The sequence below is a fragment of the Cryptotermes secundus genome, unplaced genomic scaffold, assembly GCF_002891405.2.
Source record: "Cryptotermes secundus unplaced genomic scaffold, Csec_1.0 scaffold614, whole genome shotgun sequence".
NCBI classification, from domain to species: domain Eukaryota; kingdom Metazoa; phylum Arthropoda; class Insecta; order Blattodea; family Kalotermitidae; genus Cryptotermes; species Cryptotermes secundus.
The window spans coordinates 1455762-1478212 of NW_019728501.1; the positions used below are offsets into that span (position 1 = coordinate 1455762).

The 22451-nt window shown below is 37.3% G+C and overlaps 2 protein-coding genes across 8 annotated transcripts in view; one reads left to right on the forward strand and one right to left on the reverse strand.

Moving 5' to 3' along the window:
• Nucleotides 1-1009: 1009 nt before the first annotated feature.
• Nucleotides 1010-22451, forward strand: part of LOC111865218 (UPF0415 protein C7orf25 homolog) — a 50632-nt gene continuing 29190 nt past the window's right edge. For 2 of the 7 annotated variants that reach the window (XM_033751741.1, XM_023853086.2), the window contains exons 1-6: nt 1010-1462; nt 2784-3024; nt 8072-8166; nt 9071-9449; nt 9853-10121; nt 11707-11844. In XM_033751741.1, coding sequence (XP_033607632.1) covers nt 1313-1462; nt 2784-3024; nt 8072-8166; nt 9071-9449; nt 9853-10121; nt 11707-11829 — 1257 coding nt within the window. In that variant the 5' untranslated portion in view covers nt 1010-1312 and the 3' untranslated portion in view covers nt 11830-11844. The other 5 variants (XM_023853085.2, XM_023853084.2, XM_023853083.2 and 2 more) reach the window with 5 other exon arrangements.
• On the reverse strand, nt 12575-21851 carry LOC111865220 (tetratricopeptide repeat protein 12-like). The gene is made up of 5 exons (XM_033751742.1): nt 21331-21851; nt 19482-19679; nt 17127-17275; nt 14225-14468; nt 12575-12649 (listed from the first exon to the last, which is right to left on the reverse strand). The coding sequence occupies exons 1-5, from the start codon at nt 21374-21376 to the stop codon at nt 12621-12623; spliced, it is 666 nt and encodes a 221-aa protein (XP_033607633.1). The 5' UTR covers nt 21377-21851; the 3' UTR covers nt 12575-12620.

The window sequence follows — 22451 nt, forward strand, 5'->3', positions numbered from 1 at the left end:
AGTCACACTTCTTACCGACATATATCTCGACATATATTCTAATTTCTCTGACATATCCAGGTGGCCACCGTCCATGGTTGTTGAAAAAAGGACACGGCTTTTTACATTTGAGGTTCTCACAGCGTTGGCGGCGTTGGCAGTCTTCGGGGTTATAACGCCGTGTAGTCCAATGGCAACCAGACAATGTTTCGGAGGAATATGACGCCTCCATCTTCAGGATTGAAGAGTAAGCCAAAGAAGAAACAAGCACAATGCAGACAACAATCTGGGAAGCATTGCTTCCCACCTGCTTCATTCTGGCTTCTTTTTTTTTTCGGAAGGAAGAGGCGGTATGTTCCTCCAAAACTTCATTCGACTTTCACCGAATTATATGGTATTATGTCTAAAAAAAAAAGAATTAAACACTACTAGTTCGCCGTTGCATGGATGAACCGTTAACCCAATCACAGGACGAATTTTAAAATTAAGTTGTCTGTTATGTGAAGACAAGGTTGTGTATTTCATGCGAAGTGGTGACAGTTAAAGTAACTTTAAAATAACTATACTGTTGTACAGACGAGTCTTTCCAAATAAAATTCACTTATTCACATTTACCTACACACATCGGACTATCACATCACAGACGGTGCATTTCGGGACAGGTCTCTCTGCGAATCTTTTTCTAGTTGGTTATTTACCTGCAAAAACTTAACCACATCAATAACCGAATTAAGTCGCGAATAGAAAACAATTACTCTATGCACATTGTGCGCATTCCCTTATTATATATATTATTTACCTGCCCTGTCAGTATCAAGACTGCATGCCATATTACTTCGAACACAAGACGCCCTCGAATTCAACATCTAGTTTTTGAACGTGGGTGTTAGAGGAGAAAAAATAGAAAGGCCCACATTCCCCGAATTGAAAACGCGCCTCGATTTTTCAACGGGAAAAATTGGTAAAATGTGCGTCTTATATTTGAAGTAATACGGGCTGGATGACCGAGGGGTCGGAGTTTCGGGTCCCATTAGGGTCAAGAATTTTCACTTGTCTACGTCGTCAAGACCGGTCAAGACAGGCTCTGAGTTCCACCCAACATCATATACAATGGGTACCGAGCGGTACCGAGTGCTCTCTCTCCGGTGGTGAAGTATAAGTATATTCGCCAATAGCCCGTTTCCTCCGGTACCCCGGTAGTTATGTTCGAAGTGTGTAGGAAGGAACCGTTGCGGAGTTCTGAAGACATGCTGAATATGAGTAACGAAGATTGATGTCTAAAATACGTGTATTAAAGTATATGTGAAGCTAGTGTTAAAGAAATATTCCATAAATGGATCAAGAAGAGATTTTAATAAAACGCCTAGGGGAGAAGGTTGTTGATGGTGAGAAATTGATGGGGATCGTGTCCAGCATGAATAATATAAAAGGAGTAGAGAAACTTAAGAAAAAGATTAAACAAGAAGTCAGTTTCATGTTGAAGGTATAATGAAATATTTGAGTTAAAAAAATCGTATTTCGCAGCACTTGAAGTCATCGCGTACGATGACAGCCTTTGTTTCTACTTATGTCGGCAGACCTAAGGTTATTCACACAAATTTTGAAGCAGGTTGCATGAAGTTTGTACTTTATATTGCGATGACCTTGTATTTTACATTCACCAACAGATAATCTTAACGCAAAATTCGTGTTCTGTGCATGCTTACTAAATCAGACAAATGATGTGAAGTAAATTAAATGAAATCTATCTCCAAATTACGACAAATAGAGAAATGTGCCCAGGCCATATATAATAATAAATTTATGTTCAATATTTGCAAGCACAGTAATCATTTGTCAAACACAGAGGTTATGTTCAGCAAAGTGGTTTCGAGTGCAATTACAACCTTCGTACCCCACAAAAAATGTGGAGCTGTTGGTGTGAAGCAGCAGACTTTTTCATGTGACATACATATATGCATCCTGTAGATCCTAGAGAACATGGTATGGGACAAGTATATATGGAAACAATAAAATTATAGAGCGTTTATGGAGCACAACCTACACCACAATGGATCGTCACATACACAGTCAAATTGGATAGTTTCATACAATTTTGTGGTATGTATAGAGACAAAGGTAGCATGATAGGCCTAGAGTTCTTTGGTGTCAATATAAGATTGATTACATGTCTCTGTGATCTACATTATGGTTAGGTGCCATAGCTCATGTGGTAAGTCACTGGCTATCCATGGTGACCTGCATTCAGCCCCAGACCAGGTCATGTAGGATTTGTGGTGGACAAAGTGGAAATGTGGCAAGTTTTCTCAGAGTACTCTGGTTTACCGAGACATGTGGAACTGTAGATGGTTGAGGCAATATGCTACAAGCTAAAAGGCCATGGGTTCAGTTCCCAATGTCATTGAATTTTTCAATTGATGTAACCCTTCCAGCTGCACTATGACCCAGGGGTCAACTCAGCCTCAAACAGAAATGAGTACCAGGAATCTTCCTGGGTGTTAAGGACAGCCAGCATGTAAGGCTGACAATCAAACTGCTATCTGTGAGTCCTCTAGAAAATGTTGGGAGCCTAGATGTCTCACAACCCTATAGGCCTCCATGACCTGTTACAGGGATTGCTTTTAGTGTTTACTGTGGTTTCTGGAGTCTGTTCAAATTCCATCAACTCCTTCACATCTGATAATCATCCTATCACTGGTGCTATATAGTCTGGATACTGATGTCATTGTTAAATAACCAGCTACATTTATGAAATTACAGAAAGAAAATACAATTTCTAATACATTCATCTTCTTTTCTGTCAGGTAGTAAAGTCTAAAGAAGCAAAAAAGGAGCATCTGCTCTGTACAAACCTTCATCACTTCCAAGCTTTGGTGTCGTGCATTACTGGAAGTTGCAGCTGTGTTGCTGTACTTGAAACTTTTGTCCTTAAAAAAGCAGATGGAATTTTGAAGAGAATCTGTGTAGATATTGTAGCAGAGAAAGGCCAACAGTGGGTCAAAGTAATTGCACGGAATCCGAAAGCCTTGTCCCAACTTTCAACAGGTAAGGAAGTGTAATAGAAATTACATTTTTAAAAAGTGGAAAGTTATTTTGATAGGGTTCATTTTTTGATGCACTATCTATAATAAAATAAGATGTAAGTTACCATCAGTGTGTATGTAGTTTATTTTTATATGTTGATTACATGTTCTTAAAAGCCTGACACGTTTCAGTCTCACAAGACTATCTTTGGGGGTGTACTTTACATTATATATACACCCTTTCAGAGTGCACAGAAACACTCGGAAGAGAACCAGTATCACGCAATGTCTGGTGAATTCGCGTAAATACACTTCGACATGTAATCCTTCGATTGGGAAAACGCCTTTGGTATTCTTCAACAGCAGCACGTGCATTGCCACCGCAAAATCCACACACAAAATGCATATCACAATATTCCACATGTGAAAACACAAAAGGCATTTCAGCACCTCCGCACAATTAACCTACCACACATTCACAACGCGGCGGCAACGTACCCTGAAGGTAGCGCACAGGCTTATGGCTAGTGAATCAGCACACTCAAGGACAAACAGATAAGAGTGGTCAGCTGACAGGTACAGTGCGTGGACCCGCCAGAAGACCACACTTTTCTCGGGCCATTATCTCCATAACCGTTCAACTTTGGACATAGGTGTTTTGGGTTATATCGGCATACTTTAACATAAGGAACACCCTCCCCAAGTTTTGTCCATTCCTCCTGGGACACTCTGTATAGTGACATGGCAGCTGAAAGGCTGGAAAAATGGAGCCAGAAGAAATTGTTCACTGCTGGGTAACAGCTCCATAAACATGTATTGTGGAAACAGATATGTATATGATAACAGAGGAGAGGTGTTAGTATGAATGAGTTAGTACCCATGTGGAGGCATGGTTGAATACCTCCACCATGACCCTGCAAGTTGTAGGAGGCGACGAAAAGGGAAGTCCCAAATCTGAGACAGTAAAATATGGTTGCGAGTTCCAAGGGTCTCGGGCCCAAGAAAGACTGCGTTGGCAAGGGCCTGCAGTGTATACAAAAGACAGACCCGTCCTTTCTTCAGAGAGGGCGTACCACAAAAGCAAGACATTAACTGTCAAACAATAATAAATATCTTGATTTGAATTAGCTGTGAGATAGTAGCCAGCCAGCCAGCAGTGTGAGCATGGAAGCAGAGGAATACCCATTTCTTCTAGCTCCCTTTTCTAGACTTTCAGCTGCCATGTCACAATATAATAATAAAAAATTTAAACTGTCTCAGATGTATGTTTCTTATATTAAAACTAATATTTGGTACTTCACCAAAATGAAACCAGGGGGGACAACTTAACACCTAAGAAAAAAGTGTGAGACAGCAAGTTAAATACTTCATTTACCAAGATCCACGAAGAAACTGCAGGGTTCCAACTTCTCTGCACCTAAAAATCGAGTATCAGGCAGCAACATACAACATGGCACAGTACACTGTAAGGCAACAGAATTGCACTAATTATGGTCTGTATCAATGAATTTTAGCATAGTATGTTCAACTTTCAAAAGTAGTATGTGACTAAGATACCGTATTTTAAATCCTGTATTGTTATATATTAGGTTTATGAAGTTTTCTTTGAAGCTGGTGAAGTCAGTATAGCAACTGGCTATGGGCTGAACAACTGAGGGGTCAGAGTTCAAGTCCCAGTAGGGTCAAGAATTTTCTCTTCTCCACATCGTCCAGACAGACTCTGGGGCCCACCCAGCCTCCTATCCAATGGGTATGGTGGGCCCTTTCCACGGGAGTAAAGCGGCTGAGGTGTGAAGCTCCAACTTGTGCTGAGGTCAAGAAAATGTGGATCTATACAACCGCTTGCTTATATGCCTTCATGGTGTAGTGCTTAATTAGTTAAATACAGGGACAACGTTACCTTTAAAGTTTCCTTTGGTATTGTAAACCCCCCCCCCTTCAAATGGTCTTGTAAGTGTGAAACATATCAATGTTGTAACAATGTAATCAACATAAGAACTTAAACTAGGTATGCTTAAGTGGTAGTTTACATCTTATTTTAATAGTGGAAAGTTATATTCCAGTAGAATGTACTCGTACATTATTTTCCAAATGATTTCTTTTCTCTTACAAATACTGTGTAGAGCCAATGGTCATCTGTTGCTTATGCAGGTGGACTGTTGTAAAACTAATCATAGTAATTAGAGCAAGATTCCTTGTACAGGGAGCTTATTTTACAGCCTGGTGCAGACCTTTTGGTCACACACTACCTGCATCAACTTTTTTCATGCATGTAGCCTGACAATACAATCAAGAAGCCAGAGTACAGAACATCACAAACAAACCTTATCCAGATCAAGGCATATGCCAGAAATGATCTCTGTTACGCTTACTCTCTTGCACATCCATGAAATGTTCACATTCACATGTTGAAGTTCCTTTTTGGAAACATAGCAAACTTGAAACTTGAGACATAGAACTTTAAATCCTGGTCTCCAGTACAAGGCACCTGAAGGATTTTTGATGGTCACATTCAAGTCTAGCACCAATTTCATCTCATTTGTCTTCAGTGAGCAGTTGACATTTTAATTCAGGTCTAAATTTATCTACAGTTTCAAGAAAACATTTAGTATTTGGAACTGTAACATCCTAAAATTTGTGCCAGAATCATCTCTATACTTTTCACATGGGTCTCATAACATGTATGCTTGTTTCAATTTGTAGCTCTCATGTGGCATTTTGGCACAGCATGTAACACATCTGACTGACTGTTTAATACAGTGGCAGGGACATGTGTTTATGGTCAGTAGGCACATAATACATAAGCTAGCTGTCAAGCCTTAAAGAGGATAAAATTAGTTTTAAAAATAAGCTGTCTTTATATCTTTTGAATAATTCCTTTTATACTGTTTCTGAATATGTGGAGCATAACATAAACAATTAGTTTTAATTATTCTGTTATCTGTGTGTTTGTTTAAATTTTTTGTATTTGTTTATTGATATGATTACCTTCATGTCCATTTGTTTTGGACTTATGAAATGTATGTATGTACACACCATATTGAAATTCTTAAAAAACAGAATTTATGGCTCCTAATGTGATCTGCAATGTATGAGGTACCAGTCCTTTTTAGAGTGAGGAGATATTTTAAAAAAAATTAAAAGTTTAATTTGACCTTCCCTTGAAGTTGGAATAATGTTGTTCTGATATGATCTGAAGTTAAAAATCCCTTGGTACATTTGATTGTAAACCCCAATACAGAATTTAATTGAAATCCTTCCAGTTATTTCAGAGATGATGAAGTATGTACGTTATGCATATCGAAGGACAGACATTTAATAATTGCATGGCATTTTGTAACACTGTAACTATAAACTGCAGACTATCTTTGTAAGATTCCAAAGAATAAATTCACTGAAGTCGTCGATAATATGGTTCGCTGTAGTACAGAACTCTTATAAAACATTGATTCATCTGGTATCATAACAAGAAGTTCTGGGAAGAAGTAATCGCCTACTTTCATTCGATACTACGCAGACTGCATAATCAATACGTCCAACAATTCTTCTGTTGTTGCATATGTACTCATTGACGCAGTAACGTTTTTACTGAGCCATTGCCCGGGAGCATACACATACAGACACACAGACTGATGGGAGAGATTTATGAACTACCCCACCTAGATGGGCGTCAGGTGCCATGACACACCTACCAAATTTCATAAAAATTAGTTCAGATATTCAAAGTTTGATAAGGGCAGATACACAGACATACAAACTGGAAAGAGGTCACATATGCCTACTCTAGGAAAGTAGGTTAGAAGTATTGGATGATCAGAGATTTATAGTGAACCCAGGTATACTGGTTATACTCGTATATAACTGGCTGCTTACAAAACATCAGATAAAATTAAGGACTCTAAGAATGTACTTAAATCTACTTAAATATAATATTTAGTTTAGTGGAATGTCATCTGCATGTGATACAATGGTTACATTGCCATGACTTAGTCACCAAAACCTCATTTATGTTAGCAGACTGTACTGCATGACTATGGAAGCGGTAATTTAGTAGGAAGAGGCTTTACACTATGCTGCATATCCTTTACTCTCAATGAAAGTGTTATTCTAATTTTAGGCAGCAGTAATGATTAAATGCAGTGCAATGTATTTGATCTTTTTGTCAGAGGAAACAGTTACATTAACAGGCTAAATTCCTTGCAGAGGATATTAATTTTTATACATTAGATCAGAAAGTTTGTGTTTATGAAGTGATGGTAATCAATTTATTACATTAGATTGGTGGATTTCAAGTCCATTCAACTGCATTGTCTTATTTATCTTTGTTACCACATGAAACATTTAAAATCTGGCCATTGACCAAACTTCAAACTAACAGAGGCCACTTCCTGGCAGTGGTATTACCCCCATAACAGATGCTATGGGTATATGGTCATGACTTAATCGTTAGAAGTTACACAGTGAAATTCAATTCATTGCAGATATAATGATTACACTGCCATGATAGCACTATGCCACAAGCTGGAAGGTCACGGTTTCGAGTCCCAATGAGGTGGATTTTTTAAATTTACCTAATTCTTCTAGCTGCTTTATGGCCCTGGGGTCACCTCAGCCTCTAATAGAAACGAGTACCAGAAATCTTCCTGAGAGGTAAAGGGTGGCCAGTGTGTAAGGCTGACAACCTCACTGCCATCTGTGAGCTGACTGTCTTAGAGAAAATGTGGGAGCCTCAACATCTCACAAACCTGTGGGCCTTCACAGCCTGTTACAGGGATAGCTTTACCTTTACCTTACCTCTTTACTGCCATGATGTCATTACCGGAGCCTAGTTTGTGAAATGGTGAAAAAGATCAACTTTATGGTAAGAAAGGCATTAAGAGATGCATTTACACATCATATATTTATTGATCTCTTTGTTGTGCTTACTAGGACTTGCTTCTTTTAAAAAAGACCGCTTTATATGACATTCTTGTGATGTGGCCGATATTATGTTATGGCACCATTATTTATTTTTTTCATTACATTATTAGCTGAAATACAGAATTATCAGCTGCCCCTTTTTCTATTAGGTGAGGGGGAATTTGGACAGCGAAGTATTGTAGATCATGCAGTAGAGTATCTTGAGTGTGCCCACCAGCATCCCCATCTCTTCAAAACTCCCAAGGTAATGTGGGTAATTCTTTTTCATAATTTTGTAAATAGAAATTAAGTGATTCAAAACAAGACACTTTGTTGTACAGAGGTTGTATGGAGCTGAGGAGCTATCCATTATTCCTGATGTACGTAATCTACCAAGAGAAATAAGGTAGACAGGTTCATAGAATCTGTTCTACTAAACAGGGTGTTTTGTACTTCTGAGGGAGTGAAGTATTGAGGGGGTTGTTGTGGATGCCAAGCTGACTTAGAGGGAGCATGTGCTCTCCTTGGCTGGGCATAGAATGGAGATCTTTGGCTCTGCATGATTAGGTCTGATAAATATATGGAGAGCTTTTCTTAGAGGTTTTGGCTCAAGCATTGAGGGTGAGGCTCTTCAAAAGGCTCTGATGAAATCAGGGATGTACAATGGACCCATTCTGTGTTGAGGAATATAAAATTTATCACCATTACCAAGAAAATCTTACCTTTGGATTTATCCTGACCCAGTTACATTTTACATGTTTCCAACTTATTTCCGTAAGATATGTTTTATGTAATATACTCCTACCAGGTTCATTACGGTCACCAGCTGGCCTTCTTTCATGAAGTTTTGCAACCAAAATTATGTATTTGCCATTAATTAGAATAAATAAAACCTTTATCTAACATATCTCTCTGTGCTGAAGAACTGTACATATAGGAAATCCACAGCTGATGGAAAGAACATAAATGAACAATAGCCTCCTTTAAGAAAGACATACATACTTATTTGGATGTAAGATGGTCACTATATGTGGAAATCTGTATTCATATAAAGGCTTTTGAAATCAGATAAGTTCAATATTTTATGGGAGAATAGTCATCTCATCTGTTGCAGTTTATAACAAGAAATTCTTAGACGTACAAATTGATTTTTATGTATTCTTTTATAGGTTGTGTTTGCATTTGCATGTGGTATTGAAAAGACTTTAGCTGATCGACTTGCTTTACTGGGTATTATTGTGTCTGGCAGAAGACTTGAGAATTGTGAGTTACCTCTTCAAGAACCTCAATGTGACAATATGCCAACTTGTGTATCCAAGAACTGTGCAGATGTATCATGCTCCATGTTAAGTTCAGGAACTGGTTCTGTGATTGACTGCACCCATGGTGGTGAGAAGCTGAATCTTGATGTTACAGCTATGCTGGCATATGTGTCAGGTTTAACAAATGGAAGATGTAACTTTGAGTTCAAGGAACCAATACTTACCCAACAAGCAGAATGGGAAAGAGCAAGACCTGTGAAACCAGTGCTGGACCAACTGTTTGAAGGTGTGATATGTTGGATGACTGACATTATTTTGTTAAGAATATTAATTAATCAGTAGATTTCTTCTCAGAGACATAGGTAACTGCTCGTTTGAAGCAAGAGAAGAATGGTAGAAGAGACTAGCACTAACAAGAAACAGTACTGAAGATGCTGAAATAATGCAGATAGATCAACTGAGTAACTTCACTGTGTAAGAAGACATTCCTTGAAAAGTCGATAACAAGGAATATGAAGGTTCATTATGATCAAAACATTGCAAAATATTGTTACAGTTTTAAATTTTGTAGTAGTAAACATTAGGTTACATTGCTGTTTGCATAAAGAATAGTGGCAATATAATTGTTATAGTTGAGCTACAGGCTTGGTTGGAGAACTAAGGCTAATGTCTGCATGTCTGTATGACAGGAAAGTCTTTGTTTTGCTGTGAATCAGCAATAAAGGACTTTAAGTCCATTTTGTCAACGCTTGGAGGTCCTGGGGAAGTGGACAGAGCAAATGAGTTGCTTACCCATGTCACAGTAGTTCCTGATATGGCGTCTGCTCATGCTGAAGCTCGGCTCAAGTTAGGTGGCAAAATCAAACAGAGGTCCTTGGCAGTTTTTAGCACTGGTGATGCTCTTAGAGCTGTTACTGTTTCGGCAAATGAGGGTTTCATTCGTGCTGCTAAATCCCAGGTAAATACATCTTCACACCATCTCATAAATTGTATGACTAAGTATGAAATAATATTACAGCATGTATTAAAACTAGTTCAGTTTTGTTGAACCATGCTGGAAAGCTTTGAAGGTTACTGTGTAAAGTGAAAGTTTTTCCTCATTCCCCATGACTGATAACAGTGGCATTCTTTCTGAAGAGACTGTGTCATTTTATACTAAGAAATCCATTAAATAGGAGCCCATAGTTACACATCTGATCCACTTTTGCCAAGAAAGTTTATTACTTTCATTTAAAGATTAAGTAAATTCTGAGTACTCACAAAAAGAGGAGATAGAAGATATAAAATTTTTTGAGCCATATTTTTTGATTGATTCTTATTTTTTAAAATGAACCATTTTATGAAAAATTTGCCTTTGTGTATGTCAGTTTATGTAGTAAACCTGCCTTGCTTGTCAGGTTAGGCCATGAACACACTGGAAGAACAGAAGTAAATGAAGGATTCGAGGTTCTCACAGCAGTGGTAATGAAGAGTTCATTCTCTGGGATATAATGCCATGTAGTCAGTTGATAGTTGTCTGATGTTTTGGAGAAAGACGTCGCCTCCATCGAGTAATCCAAGCAAGAAACCAGCGTGAAGCAAGCAGCTGCTGGTTTCTTGCCTGGCTTAGCCTTCAGTCATGACATGCTCCTCAGAAACACTGGTTGACTTTCAACAGACTACATGTCATTATATCTAAGAACATAGAACTCATCATGAATCATTTTCGTTATTCTTGCAATGTTCAAGCTATCTGGTAGTTGGATAAATGTTCGTTATGTAAATAAATTAATTGTAATCTTCCAGTCTGAGATACAAACTTAGAATTAATTTAGGGCAGATGTAGAGCTTGGAAGATGAAAGGGAAACCCTGTTAGGCTGTTCGGGATGAAAACCTTAAGAAGGGAGCAATGTGGTGTACCACCAAAAAGGACGAAAGACACGTTCATTGATAGGCAACGGCTGTGATAAGAATGTAGACTTCACTGGACACGCAATACCAGCAGACTGTTGCATAGGAATAGCTAAAGAAATATGTTTCCCTTGAAATGAAAGGATATCCATGGAAACGAATACTACCAGTGGATAAAATGGAACCCTTGACCATGATGTTCACTTGTCAGTGCGAGTGCACATTATCCGTATAGAGTAGAAGCAAGCTGTCATCCGACAAAGGTATCGGAGGACTTCACGAAGTCACTGTGATAGTGAAGTTGTGACTAATTTTATTTGCGAGGGTGAAAGAGATTGTCCAATAAATATATTCACCAAATCCGAGACCCACTTGAATTTACTTGTCGCGTTACATAGGCAACACATGATAGTATTAACACCCAATCATCATAAATTCGTGAGCTAATTTGCTGAATTGTTTGATTTTAAATGTATGTTACCTAAACATGGCATTAAAATACAAGATTTGTGGTACTAAATGTCTGTGTGATAGGAAAGTAGACTTTATGAGTTATATTTGGAACAGATTGTTAACTCAAGTTCAGCATCTGCTTATCTGTAAATTGGTCTCCAGTCAACTTTAGGGAGGTCCTTTGTTTTTTATTCATCAGGGTGTGGAGTTTGCTGTGTTTCTTCATGAATCTCGTGCTCTTACTGAAGGAAAGGAACACGATGCTAAAGTTCTGGTTCTTCCATGTGTACAGCAGCTTAGTACAGATGCTGACAGAAGTTGATATACTTCTGTCAAGGTAGGGAATCAACGTTTGCATGCCATGTTAGTATAGTGTACAACTAAATTTCAGTACAGAACATGAAATGTACAACATGCAATTTATTTGTTGTAATAATACAAGGCTGTGAATTTATTGGTGTCAGACTGTCTTTACAGTGGAAGCTAGAAATCCTTGTATTCCAGCTTCACATTTAGTAATATTATTCACTGTAGCTACCATATATTCTCTCATAACTCATAAATTTTCTCAGAATTTTTAGTTCTAAAATCTTGCATAAATTATTTAATTTATTTGAGGAGATTGAATTTACAAGTTAGATTTGTTAAAATTAATGAAGCATTGTGACAGATATAATACTTAATATTTATTTTCAGTTCCATTAACAAATTGCTAATATCTAAGGACAGTATGTGCATAAAAATGTTACACCACTATAATTTTGATGACGTTTTAGAAAAAATGATAAAATATGATTTTAGTGACAGCCAGCGATTGCTACTGGTTTCTTGTGTTTGACCTGGCAAACATCTAACGTTTCTGTTTTGCAAATAGTTTTGAAGAAGTGTTCTAATATTTTTTTGATGAGAAGACGTTTTATTTTCATTGTAAAAGGAGCAAACATTTTGATTCATTGTAATAATTTGTTTTGAAAATAGAAGATGTAGATTAAGTAATGATATTTGTTATGGTTTAATATGCCTGAGTTGTTTGTTAACAGTGCATTTGTCTGTGGGAAGATACATATATTTTGTTTAATTTGTAGTTTAATGATTTGATGTATACTTGTTCCGTTACTCAGTCTTCCAAAGGCATATATATGCTGAAAAAATAAAAAATTAAATGAATGTGTATAATTATTAAAGTGAAGGTATATTATGATCTGAGATCCCAGACATTTTTTTGGTATTCTAAACTGCAAATCCAAGGCATGTTTCTTTATTTTTAAGTTATTTATTTCACCTTTGTTGTAATTTAAAGTTACATGCATTTGATGCTGCCATAAGTGCTGAATTAGCAGATGCATTCATAACTTAAACTATTGAAACATCTTTCGTAAGAGCCTTAAATTCTTGCTGAATTAAAAAAATACACTTTTGATTGGAAAAAAATTATCTTCTTTTGTAATATATAATTTGTGTGTAATAATGAATGGAAACTGTGGAGATAGAAAGCTGGACAAAATTGCCTGTGAACAACTTTGTTTCAGGGCATTGCATAATATCAACACGATATTGTTGCAGTTATTAGCAGCTCTTGTTTCCACAACTGTATATATATATATGAACTAGTTCACTAACAGCTTTTTTCTTAGTGACCTTATTACAAAAGATAATGGAAATTCATTAAAATTTGGTAATTAGAATTAATGAGATCATACACTGAAAATATAACCGTTCTTACAACGGGGTTTCCATGTTTGCACAGAAACCACAGATTGATACTATTTTAAAATATCAACTGTCCATAAGCCAAATAACCAAGGACATATAACTCCAAAAGCCAGTTTGTGTAATTGCTTGAATAGAGGGGAACCGTATTAGCATGTTACACATTAGAACTTCAGGATATTTTCACATTTATGATGTAAAGTTTCTGGGCCCCAGTCACAATTCTGCAACTTTTTATTTTTCTTACAAGCTACAGTTCTCAATAGGCCTATGAACCAAGACCAGTAATTCTAGAAAGTCTGGTTTTTGAGGTTATAAATTCATATCCTGTTTGACAAGAATGTATGAGTGTTACCTTTTTTACATTTTGTTACTATTCCCGGAAGTATGCCAGGAACAGTGGGATATTTAAGTACAGGAGATTATTCACATTGAGATTTAAATGTGTTCATGACTTTCAAATTAATTTAGTTTGCATGTGCATATGTGCATATTCTCATCCACCAACTTCTTAGAGCAGTGTCTTCATTGAGAAGTCAATAGTCCACTCAGCTGTTCAAGAATTTCCCTGCCTTTTGTGGAACTCAAGAGGTTGATTGTTGTGTTCACAAAAGCCCACCACCAAACCGTACCCTAAGCCAGATAACTCCAGCCCACAACCACACACCCTATTTCTACCTGGGGAAATGTTGCAATTATACACAAAAGAGAAATGAAATTGAGCTTTATATTGGAACGAGATTCATGGCATCATAACCCACTATTATTAAATGTTCGCATGCTGTTTTTATTAAAAAAAATCGCCTATTATCATATTTTTGTGGTAATATAACATTTCTATTGTAAAAAGCCACACAATTTTAACTATTTAGATAGCAAGATGCATTTCTTTATATCAGACTCCAAATAAACAAGACCAGTTCTCCTAAACAGTATATCTTATGCATAGCATGGAAAGGATAAAAGTTAAAGATGAATTTTAACAGATATTCTCATAACTAGCTTACCTTCAATCTGTGCTTTGCTGTCAGGATTCCGTGACTCTGCTTCTTTGAGACAATCAGCAGTTTTCTTTTCATCTCCCATTTCATGATAAGCTCGAGCTTTGTACAGCCAGGCTTTTAAATTGTTTTCATTTAATTTATGTGCCCATTCACAATCAGAAATAGCACGCGAGTAAAGATTCAAGTTGAGGTAAGTCAAAGCTCGGTTTGTATAAAGTAGGCAGCAGTCCTTGACTTGTTCAGTTGCCTAAAGTGAAATAGTAAAAATTGTCAAGGAAATTAAATTTGAAAGATGTAGATAAGTACATACAGTTTGGAGGAAACTGCTGCTTCATGCAAAATGTTATATTTGCCTGTTAAACTACATGGTTTCACATTACAGGAAACCATATTTTTTTTCTGGACCTAATTATGAGATGGATGAAAGTGATCTGTTTCACAAACTAACTTCTTCACATGCATGTGCTCGCATATGAGCACGTGCACATGTATCTTGGGAAAGGGCCTCCAGTTGCAGAGATAGCTGATTCTCAATATGGTGGTAAAGAGAAATATAGCGGCCTCCGTAGTCTAGGGGTAACGTTTCCACCTCATGACTCAAGGTACGCGGGTTCAAACCAGGCGGAGGTCGTGGAATTTTTAAGGGCGGAAAAATTCAGGGAACAAGTCCTCCGGGAGGGACTTTAAGCCGTGGGTCCCGTGTCGTAGATTTACGGCACGTAAAAGAACCTCATGTCTCTAGGAGACCTCTGAGCAAAATTAGGCAACATTTCCCGCCCAAGTAGTTTCCAATTCCTCCGGTAGATGGGGGAAGTATTAGGTATCACTGCCAGAGGAGGGGGGACCTCTCTGACAGAAAGGGACTAACTATTAGATACCACTGCCAGAGGAAGTTGGAACCTCGCTGGCAGAAAGGGGCTGATAGTAAGCACCAGTACCGGTAGGGTATGGAGACAGTAGAAATTAAAGGGGGACGCCCAATGGACCACTAACTGGTCTAAGTGCATGGGGAAACCCACCCCCTCAATACGGAATATGGAAAGAGAAATATCCTACCTGTCCTAGGAATTGAAGCCTGATTGTCAGTGTGTCAATGTATAACAGCTTTCTTTTTGTCTAGTCTTTTAGAACTTAGGATTTCGTGAGCACATCTTAAGGGTTCAGTGACATTCTTAGTTGAAATAAATTGATATTGAAATCACAAACATTCAGTTAAGCTGCACACAAATGTGCACAATGTCCTAACTACTTTCATTAAAGGTATTAAATTCAGTATGAAGACCATAACATGAGAGGTCTTTTCTTACAGAATTTTTGAATCCATGCTGTCAGTATCAACAAGTGAATGGCAGTTTAAACTTCTGATGTGGAAGCACAGGCAGCAGCATCCAGTGTATGGTTCTAAAGTTTTTATACTTGTATGAATGCACTGTCTGACAAAAGCATTGTATTCTGGGGCTACACCTTTTCTCTCAGGAAGAACTGAACTTCAGGAACAGACTTCTAATGGAACATTCGAGCCATGCTTCTTACTGGCTGTAGTAGTGAACAGGAAGCATGTTTACTTCGGTGTCTTTATAAATGAACATGGATTATTGACTTCACCAGTTATTAGAAGTTTCATTTTGTGGTTTTCAGATGCATTTGTGCGTACTGATACTGAGGATTCTGAAGAGCACCTTCCACAGTTGGTTTTATGAATATTTTAGTATTTTTTAAATTTGGTCAGCCATACAGATGAAACCTTGCAGTTCCGGTGTTTCATAATAGACCTTTGCTTTCTGTGCATACTTGTGACCAAATATGAGTGTTTCTTCCAGTCATGATCCCATTAAGCTAGTATAGGTGTGCAGCGTTATATGACCACTTCTTCATACATTTAAAAGATCCTGCACAAAGACTGGCAATTTCTTACAATTTTCATCAGCTTAGAGTTAGCCTTGTTTTGTATGTCTTATAGTTTGTAACCCTGTGACATAATCTTCAGTTGGTTTTCTTGTTCATTCCCTGTTTTAAAATTTAGCAGTTGATTTAAGCCTCTCTTTTGATGTTAGCACAGTTTTCTTCCAGCTTTCATAGGGTTTCTAAGTTAACGATCAGTTCTGCAGTATTGAGCACACTTCATAATAGCAAAACCAACAAACAGACTGCCTGGAAGCTATATACTGACTTTGAGAAGCGACTGTGTACAGCAGTGTATAGTAGCAGCAGTTTCTGGTGTAATGGAGAAACCAATTTTTGCTATTTCCTACTCAGCTGCACTGTCTCTCAAATGGTTCACATATTGCCAATAGGTCATGACTGCTTTTTAAAATTACTCCAATATCTTAACTACAACTAATGTAACAGGAGGAGTATTTCTGTAACAACTGCAATTTTTGTGTGACACAAACAGCAGTGAACAGGCATTGTTTCCGGATTATGATGTTATGTCATGGAAGGAAATCACAGTTCTCTTCTGATAGTGCACCTGTTTATCATCTGCACAGACCAGTGGCTGAACCTGAAGTGACTGATGTCACAGAAGAGTAGGTACTGGTGACAGAGTCACTCCCCAGCTTCCTTACTAACTTATGTCTTGTGGACACAGTCCATCTGTCCCCATTGCTTCCAGCTCAGAGCCTTTCAACGTGCATCACCAGAAAAACATGGAAACAGTTTTACCTTTGGTTTCCCATTCCCCTGTTACCATAAGACTGTCTCTCCTTTTTCATTCCAAACCACTCTGCTGGTTACTCAAAATGAATGAATGATGAAAGCCTAGTTGACAGATGTCTGCATTTGTAGAAATGTATTATTACATAGAACAAAGGAAAAAATCGCACACAGATACACTGATTACATGTAAATCAGATAATCCATTGCTGAATAATCAGGAATTGACTATGTATATTTTAAAATTCACCTTATTGTAGAGGTCCAGTGCCCTTTCATAATCTCTAGCTCTGAAGGCTTCATTGGCCTTTTTCATGTAGCCATCAGCAGTTGCCTTTCTTTCTTTTTTTTCAGCTGCTCTTGCTGCTGCATCTTTCTCTACGTAAGCCATGAATGCTTCTGCAAGGCATATATGTTTAGGTTTATGAACTTCATAAATGTTTTATTTGATTAGGAAAAGAAATGTATTTTGTATGCTTGCTTATATTTGTGTATGTGATATGGGTGCCTGATGTGTGCATAAATAAGGTGTGCCTTAATTGTTAAATTTGTTTTTTTTTGGTATTGGCTATTTAATGGTGCTAGATCACTTGCATAGGTTATTTAACATCAAACGACATGAGCAGTTGGTTATATACAGTGAAGTGGGAAGGACTGCAGGGTATGGTGTCAGTCCTTTTTCAGTGCACTACCTGCCATTTGCCTGGCTGGACTGTGGAGTGAAGGTAAAAAAGGTAAAGCTATCCATGTAACAGGCCATGGAGGCCCATAGGGTCGTGATATGTTGAGGTTCCCAGATTTTCTAGACAGTCAGCTCACAGATGCCAGTGAGATTGTCAGCCTTATGTGCCTGCTGTCCTTTACCCCCCAGGAAGATTCCTGGTACTCATTTCTGTTAGAGGGTGAGTCAACCCCAGGGCCATAGTGCAGCTGGAAGGATTAGGTAAATTGAAAAAATCCAGTGACTTCGTTGGGAATCGTACCTGCTACCTTCCATCTTGTAGCATAGTGCCTCAACCAACTACATTACCACGTGCTCCCTGGATGGACTGTGGGAAACCATTGTAACCTCAAGGCAAGATAACTGTACTATAATGTGCTGGCAGGCACCCCATTGTCACTTGAGCCATGAGTAATTCTAATCAACCTTCATGCTTTTAATGTATTGTTCATTTAACAGTGCTTCCAGCAGTTCAAATTATATAGCATCGAATGGTTTGATGATGAATAATGAATTGGATGGGATATGGAAGAAATCAGCCATGATCTAAATTTAGATGCTTGGAAGGACTGAGGAATGGTGGTCAGTGTGGTTCATGATATAATGAATGTTGATTTTTGTTTCAGTATTTTAAGTGTTTGCACAAAGTATTCCTAATTATTATTTGCAAATACCATTGAGAGTACTTGGGGAAATAAGTGTATGTTTATGACCTGCATCTTAGAACAGAATAGCATGTAATTGGAGGCATGCAGTGTGATAGTAATATTCCTATGGGCCAGATAACAGTATGGAATTATTGCTGGCTAAGCGAATAACTGTTATTTACAAATAGGAGACCCAGAACTGATTAAGTTCTCATGTTCATGTGTTTCTCATGTATAGCCTATTTTTCACGTGATTAATTCAGTGTTATTCTACATAGCTGAGAATACTGATTATTACTTTAAATATAAGCATTACCTTATATCTCTTAATAATGAAGATGACTACCATTTGCATATAAAGAGTTGGAGGTTTATTATGATTTTCTTGCATCATACTACAGGGTATCCTGTCCTTGAGTCAGGGTTGAATCTAGTACCTAAGGCTGGTAATGTAATAGCTTCAAGGAAAATATATTTGAAATTAAAAATGCTATTCTAATATATTTCAAAAAAAGTGTGACCTTCCCAGAATATATGTCTCGTACAATTCCATGCTGGAATGTTTAGTAGGGATTATTATCAATATTTTTGTTATTCAGGTACACATGTATTGAAGTTTCTTCATTACTGATAGGTGCATCATTGTTGTCACCATCAACATAGTTTCCTCTATTATCACACTATGAAGTACATGGTGAAAGGAACTTCATGCTACAGCTGTGTTACCCCTGCAAAATAGCCTTCAATACCCTGATAGGATGTTGAGTGGATCCTCAGTCTGAACATGGTGCTGAAAAAGAAAATTCTTTGCATTTGCCAGGAATCACACCCTAGTGATCCAGACTGTAGTCGTGTTACTGACTGGGCTATCCATTATTACTATAAGTCACACAATTTAATTCAAAGAGACATTTCTGATTCAAGTATTGTTGTTTAAAAAACAAATTAATTTTGACATCAAATCACCCAGAGTGTTCACGAATGTTGTAAATTCTGCAACAGACCTCAAAGTACATGAAGCATAACTTTTTGCTTTTGTCACAGGCTCCATTATAAGGATGAAAGTTTGCAAATTGCTGATCACATGTTAATATCTCTCTACAATATATGGATACTCGTTTTAATTAGTAGTTCTTTTTACATATCTGTCCCTGATGCAAATTAATTTAAACTTTAGTTAAATGAGAGCAGTTGTGCTTTAATATTATAATCAAAATAAGTATCCTAGTTCTCTTACCAGATGACATTGCATCGTTTTGCCTTGGATTACTTTCAAAGGCTTTCTTGTTTATAATTGTTTTGTTTGTTTTGACTCGAAGTCCATCAGCATTAAATGTGACCTTTCTTTCTGTGTTCTGAAGAAACAAGTCAGCTCTCTGTGTAGCATTTGCAACCACAGTAGGATCATTGGACTTCATGCTATTCAAAATGGAAGCTGGAAATGAAATATGTGTGTACATTATTTCACTATTTTTGTCTTGTTGGAATTCCAGCTTAGTGAATTCTGTGATTGCACTGTAACACACCTCTTTTTACTGAGATAGGCATTACACTCTTACTATATGAAATATCGTGTAGACATAGTTAATTAGATGTATATACTGCCTTTGATATATGCAATTAGAAAATTTTTAACACATAATGTTTTTGATTATAGAAAAGAAGTAAAGTAAAGTAAAGCTATCCCTGTAACAGGCCGCGAAGGTCCATAGGGTTGTGAGATGATGAGGGTCCCACATTATCTAGACAGTCAGCTCAGAGATGGCGGTAAGGTTGTCAGCCTTACGCGCCAGCCGTGCTTTACTCCCTAGGAAAATTATTTCATTAATTCCTCGTACTTATTTCTGTTAGAGGCTGAGTCGACCCCAGGGCCATAGTGTGGCTGGAAGGATTAGGTCAATTGAAAAAATCCAGTGACCTCATCGGGACTTGACCCCGTGACCTTCCAGCTTGTAGCATACTGTGTCAACCTCATCACTGACCACTCACCTCCAACTAGTGCTGAGGTCAAGAAAATGTGGATCTGTACATGCACTCTCCCATATGCCTTCATGGCATAGTGCTTAATTATTTAAGCACAGGGAATATTTTACCTTTAACTATTTCCTGCATCAAATATAGGAGTATGATGAAGTTGTCTGAGTCTCGTTTTGCTTAAACTGTTCATTGAACTGACAAATGATTAGGTAAATTGAAAAAAATCCACCTCATCGAGATTCGATCCCATGACCATGGTGCCTCAACCAACTACGCTACTGCATGCCCCCTATATCTGTATGTACACTAAGTAATTCCAGGATTAGAATATAGTTCCATCTTCTTTTCTTAGTATGTGCATCCTCAGTAATCCATCTACATGCAATTTTGAATAAGACAGTGATTACTCAGATGTAACATACACACGGTGCCAAATCCCAGAAGACTGCTTTCTTCAAAGATAAATGGGATTATATGCATTCCTTATACCTTGCATAGTATATTTTCTATTTATAATTTATTTCATGTCACTGTTAATAGTACAGGCTATACAGTGTTGAATAATTAGTTGATAATGATAGATGCATCGGGAAGGAAGTGATCATAGTTTAATTTAAGGTACTGTCCTAGAATTTGCATGGAGGAACTGAAGAAACCCATGAAAAAACTTCAGCCAAGATTTGAATTGAATGCCTCCTGAATACAAGTCAGAAATGTTATCACTTGAGGCAACGTGCTCTGTTTCCTTGTGCAGTGCTGTATTGAGAGAACAATAGTGAATAAAAGCCAAGAATGAACAAACACAACAGCAACAGTAAACTGTATGGAGTATGACTTTTGCAGCACATGTGAAATAACAGAAACTATGTTGCACTATTCTAATGCAGTTTGACACTGAATAACACCACTGTTATTCTTTGGCAGTGAAATACGAGTAAAATATTACAGTAGACCGATGTGTGCAAGGGATTACTGATCTGCACATGAGATCTTAATATTGCAGATTGTAGGAATGTTGCTGTTATTGGAATCATTTCTGCAAGGTTATGCCTAAGAATAAGTTTCTTGATAGGATAAAATTTAAACTGAAGACAATGCTTTTTACTTACTAACTTCTTCAACCTTCTGTAGAAAATTATTATATTCCTCATCCATATCAGGTAATGAGATATGTTCCAGTTGCTTCTGTGTATATAAGAGTGTTTATTGTGGGAGTTTTACTGTTACCATGGCAACATGTACTTTGAAAAGAAATTTAACCCCACAAGGAGATTATTGATCCAGTGTAGTAAAAATGGTGCATCTAATTTAATACAGTAGTTTAGATTCAGAATATGTCGAATCAAGTGAAGCAAAAATAGAAAGTCTAGACTATAATTATTACTTGCATAATAAAACTGTACAATTTATATGATATACCTCCAGAGACTTAATGGGATTATTTCAGTGATTTATTTATGTTTTCACTGAATATTTATAATACTTTATAATGGAACCAGTCAATTCCAAAGTGCTTCCGATATTTTGCACAGAATATTGGAAGTTATCCACGCGGCAGCATAGGTGGTTGAGGCACTATTCTACAAGTTCGAAGGTCGTGGGTTCGATTCCTGATGAGGTCATTGGATTTTTTTAATTAACCTAATCCTTCCAGCTGCACTATGGCCCTGGGGTTGACTCAGCCTCTAACAGAAATGAGTACTAGGAATCTTCCTGGGGGTAAAGGGTTGCTGGCGCGTAAGTCTGACAACCTCACTGACATCTGTGAGCTGATTGTCTAGAAAACGTGGAAGTCTTGACGTCTCACTACCCTATGGGCCTTCACGACCTGTTACAGGGATAGCATTACTTTTTTTTTTGGCCTATGCATATCAACCCATAATCCAGTCTTCTCCATTACTGTAAACCTTGCAGCTATTTCTCCTAAATCTTTCACCAAATATTACTTCACTGGAGAAATCCCTTATAAAGTTATGGATTATCATTAAAAAAGTTATATTAGAAATATGCAAGGTCTGTATATAAATAAATAATACACAAACTGGTATTTTTTTAAACATATACAGTGTGAATAATCAGAGTTGTATAGTGTCATATATTAGGATGGGGGTATGGAAATGAACAACAAAGAATATTTTAGAAATATTTAATTTCAAATGTAAATCTTGAAGTACATGTAAAAGTGCATGAAACATGCAAGCTCCCAAATATATTATTTTTCACCAATAAT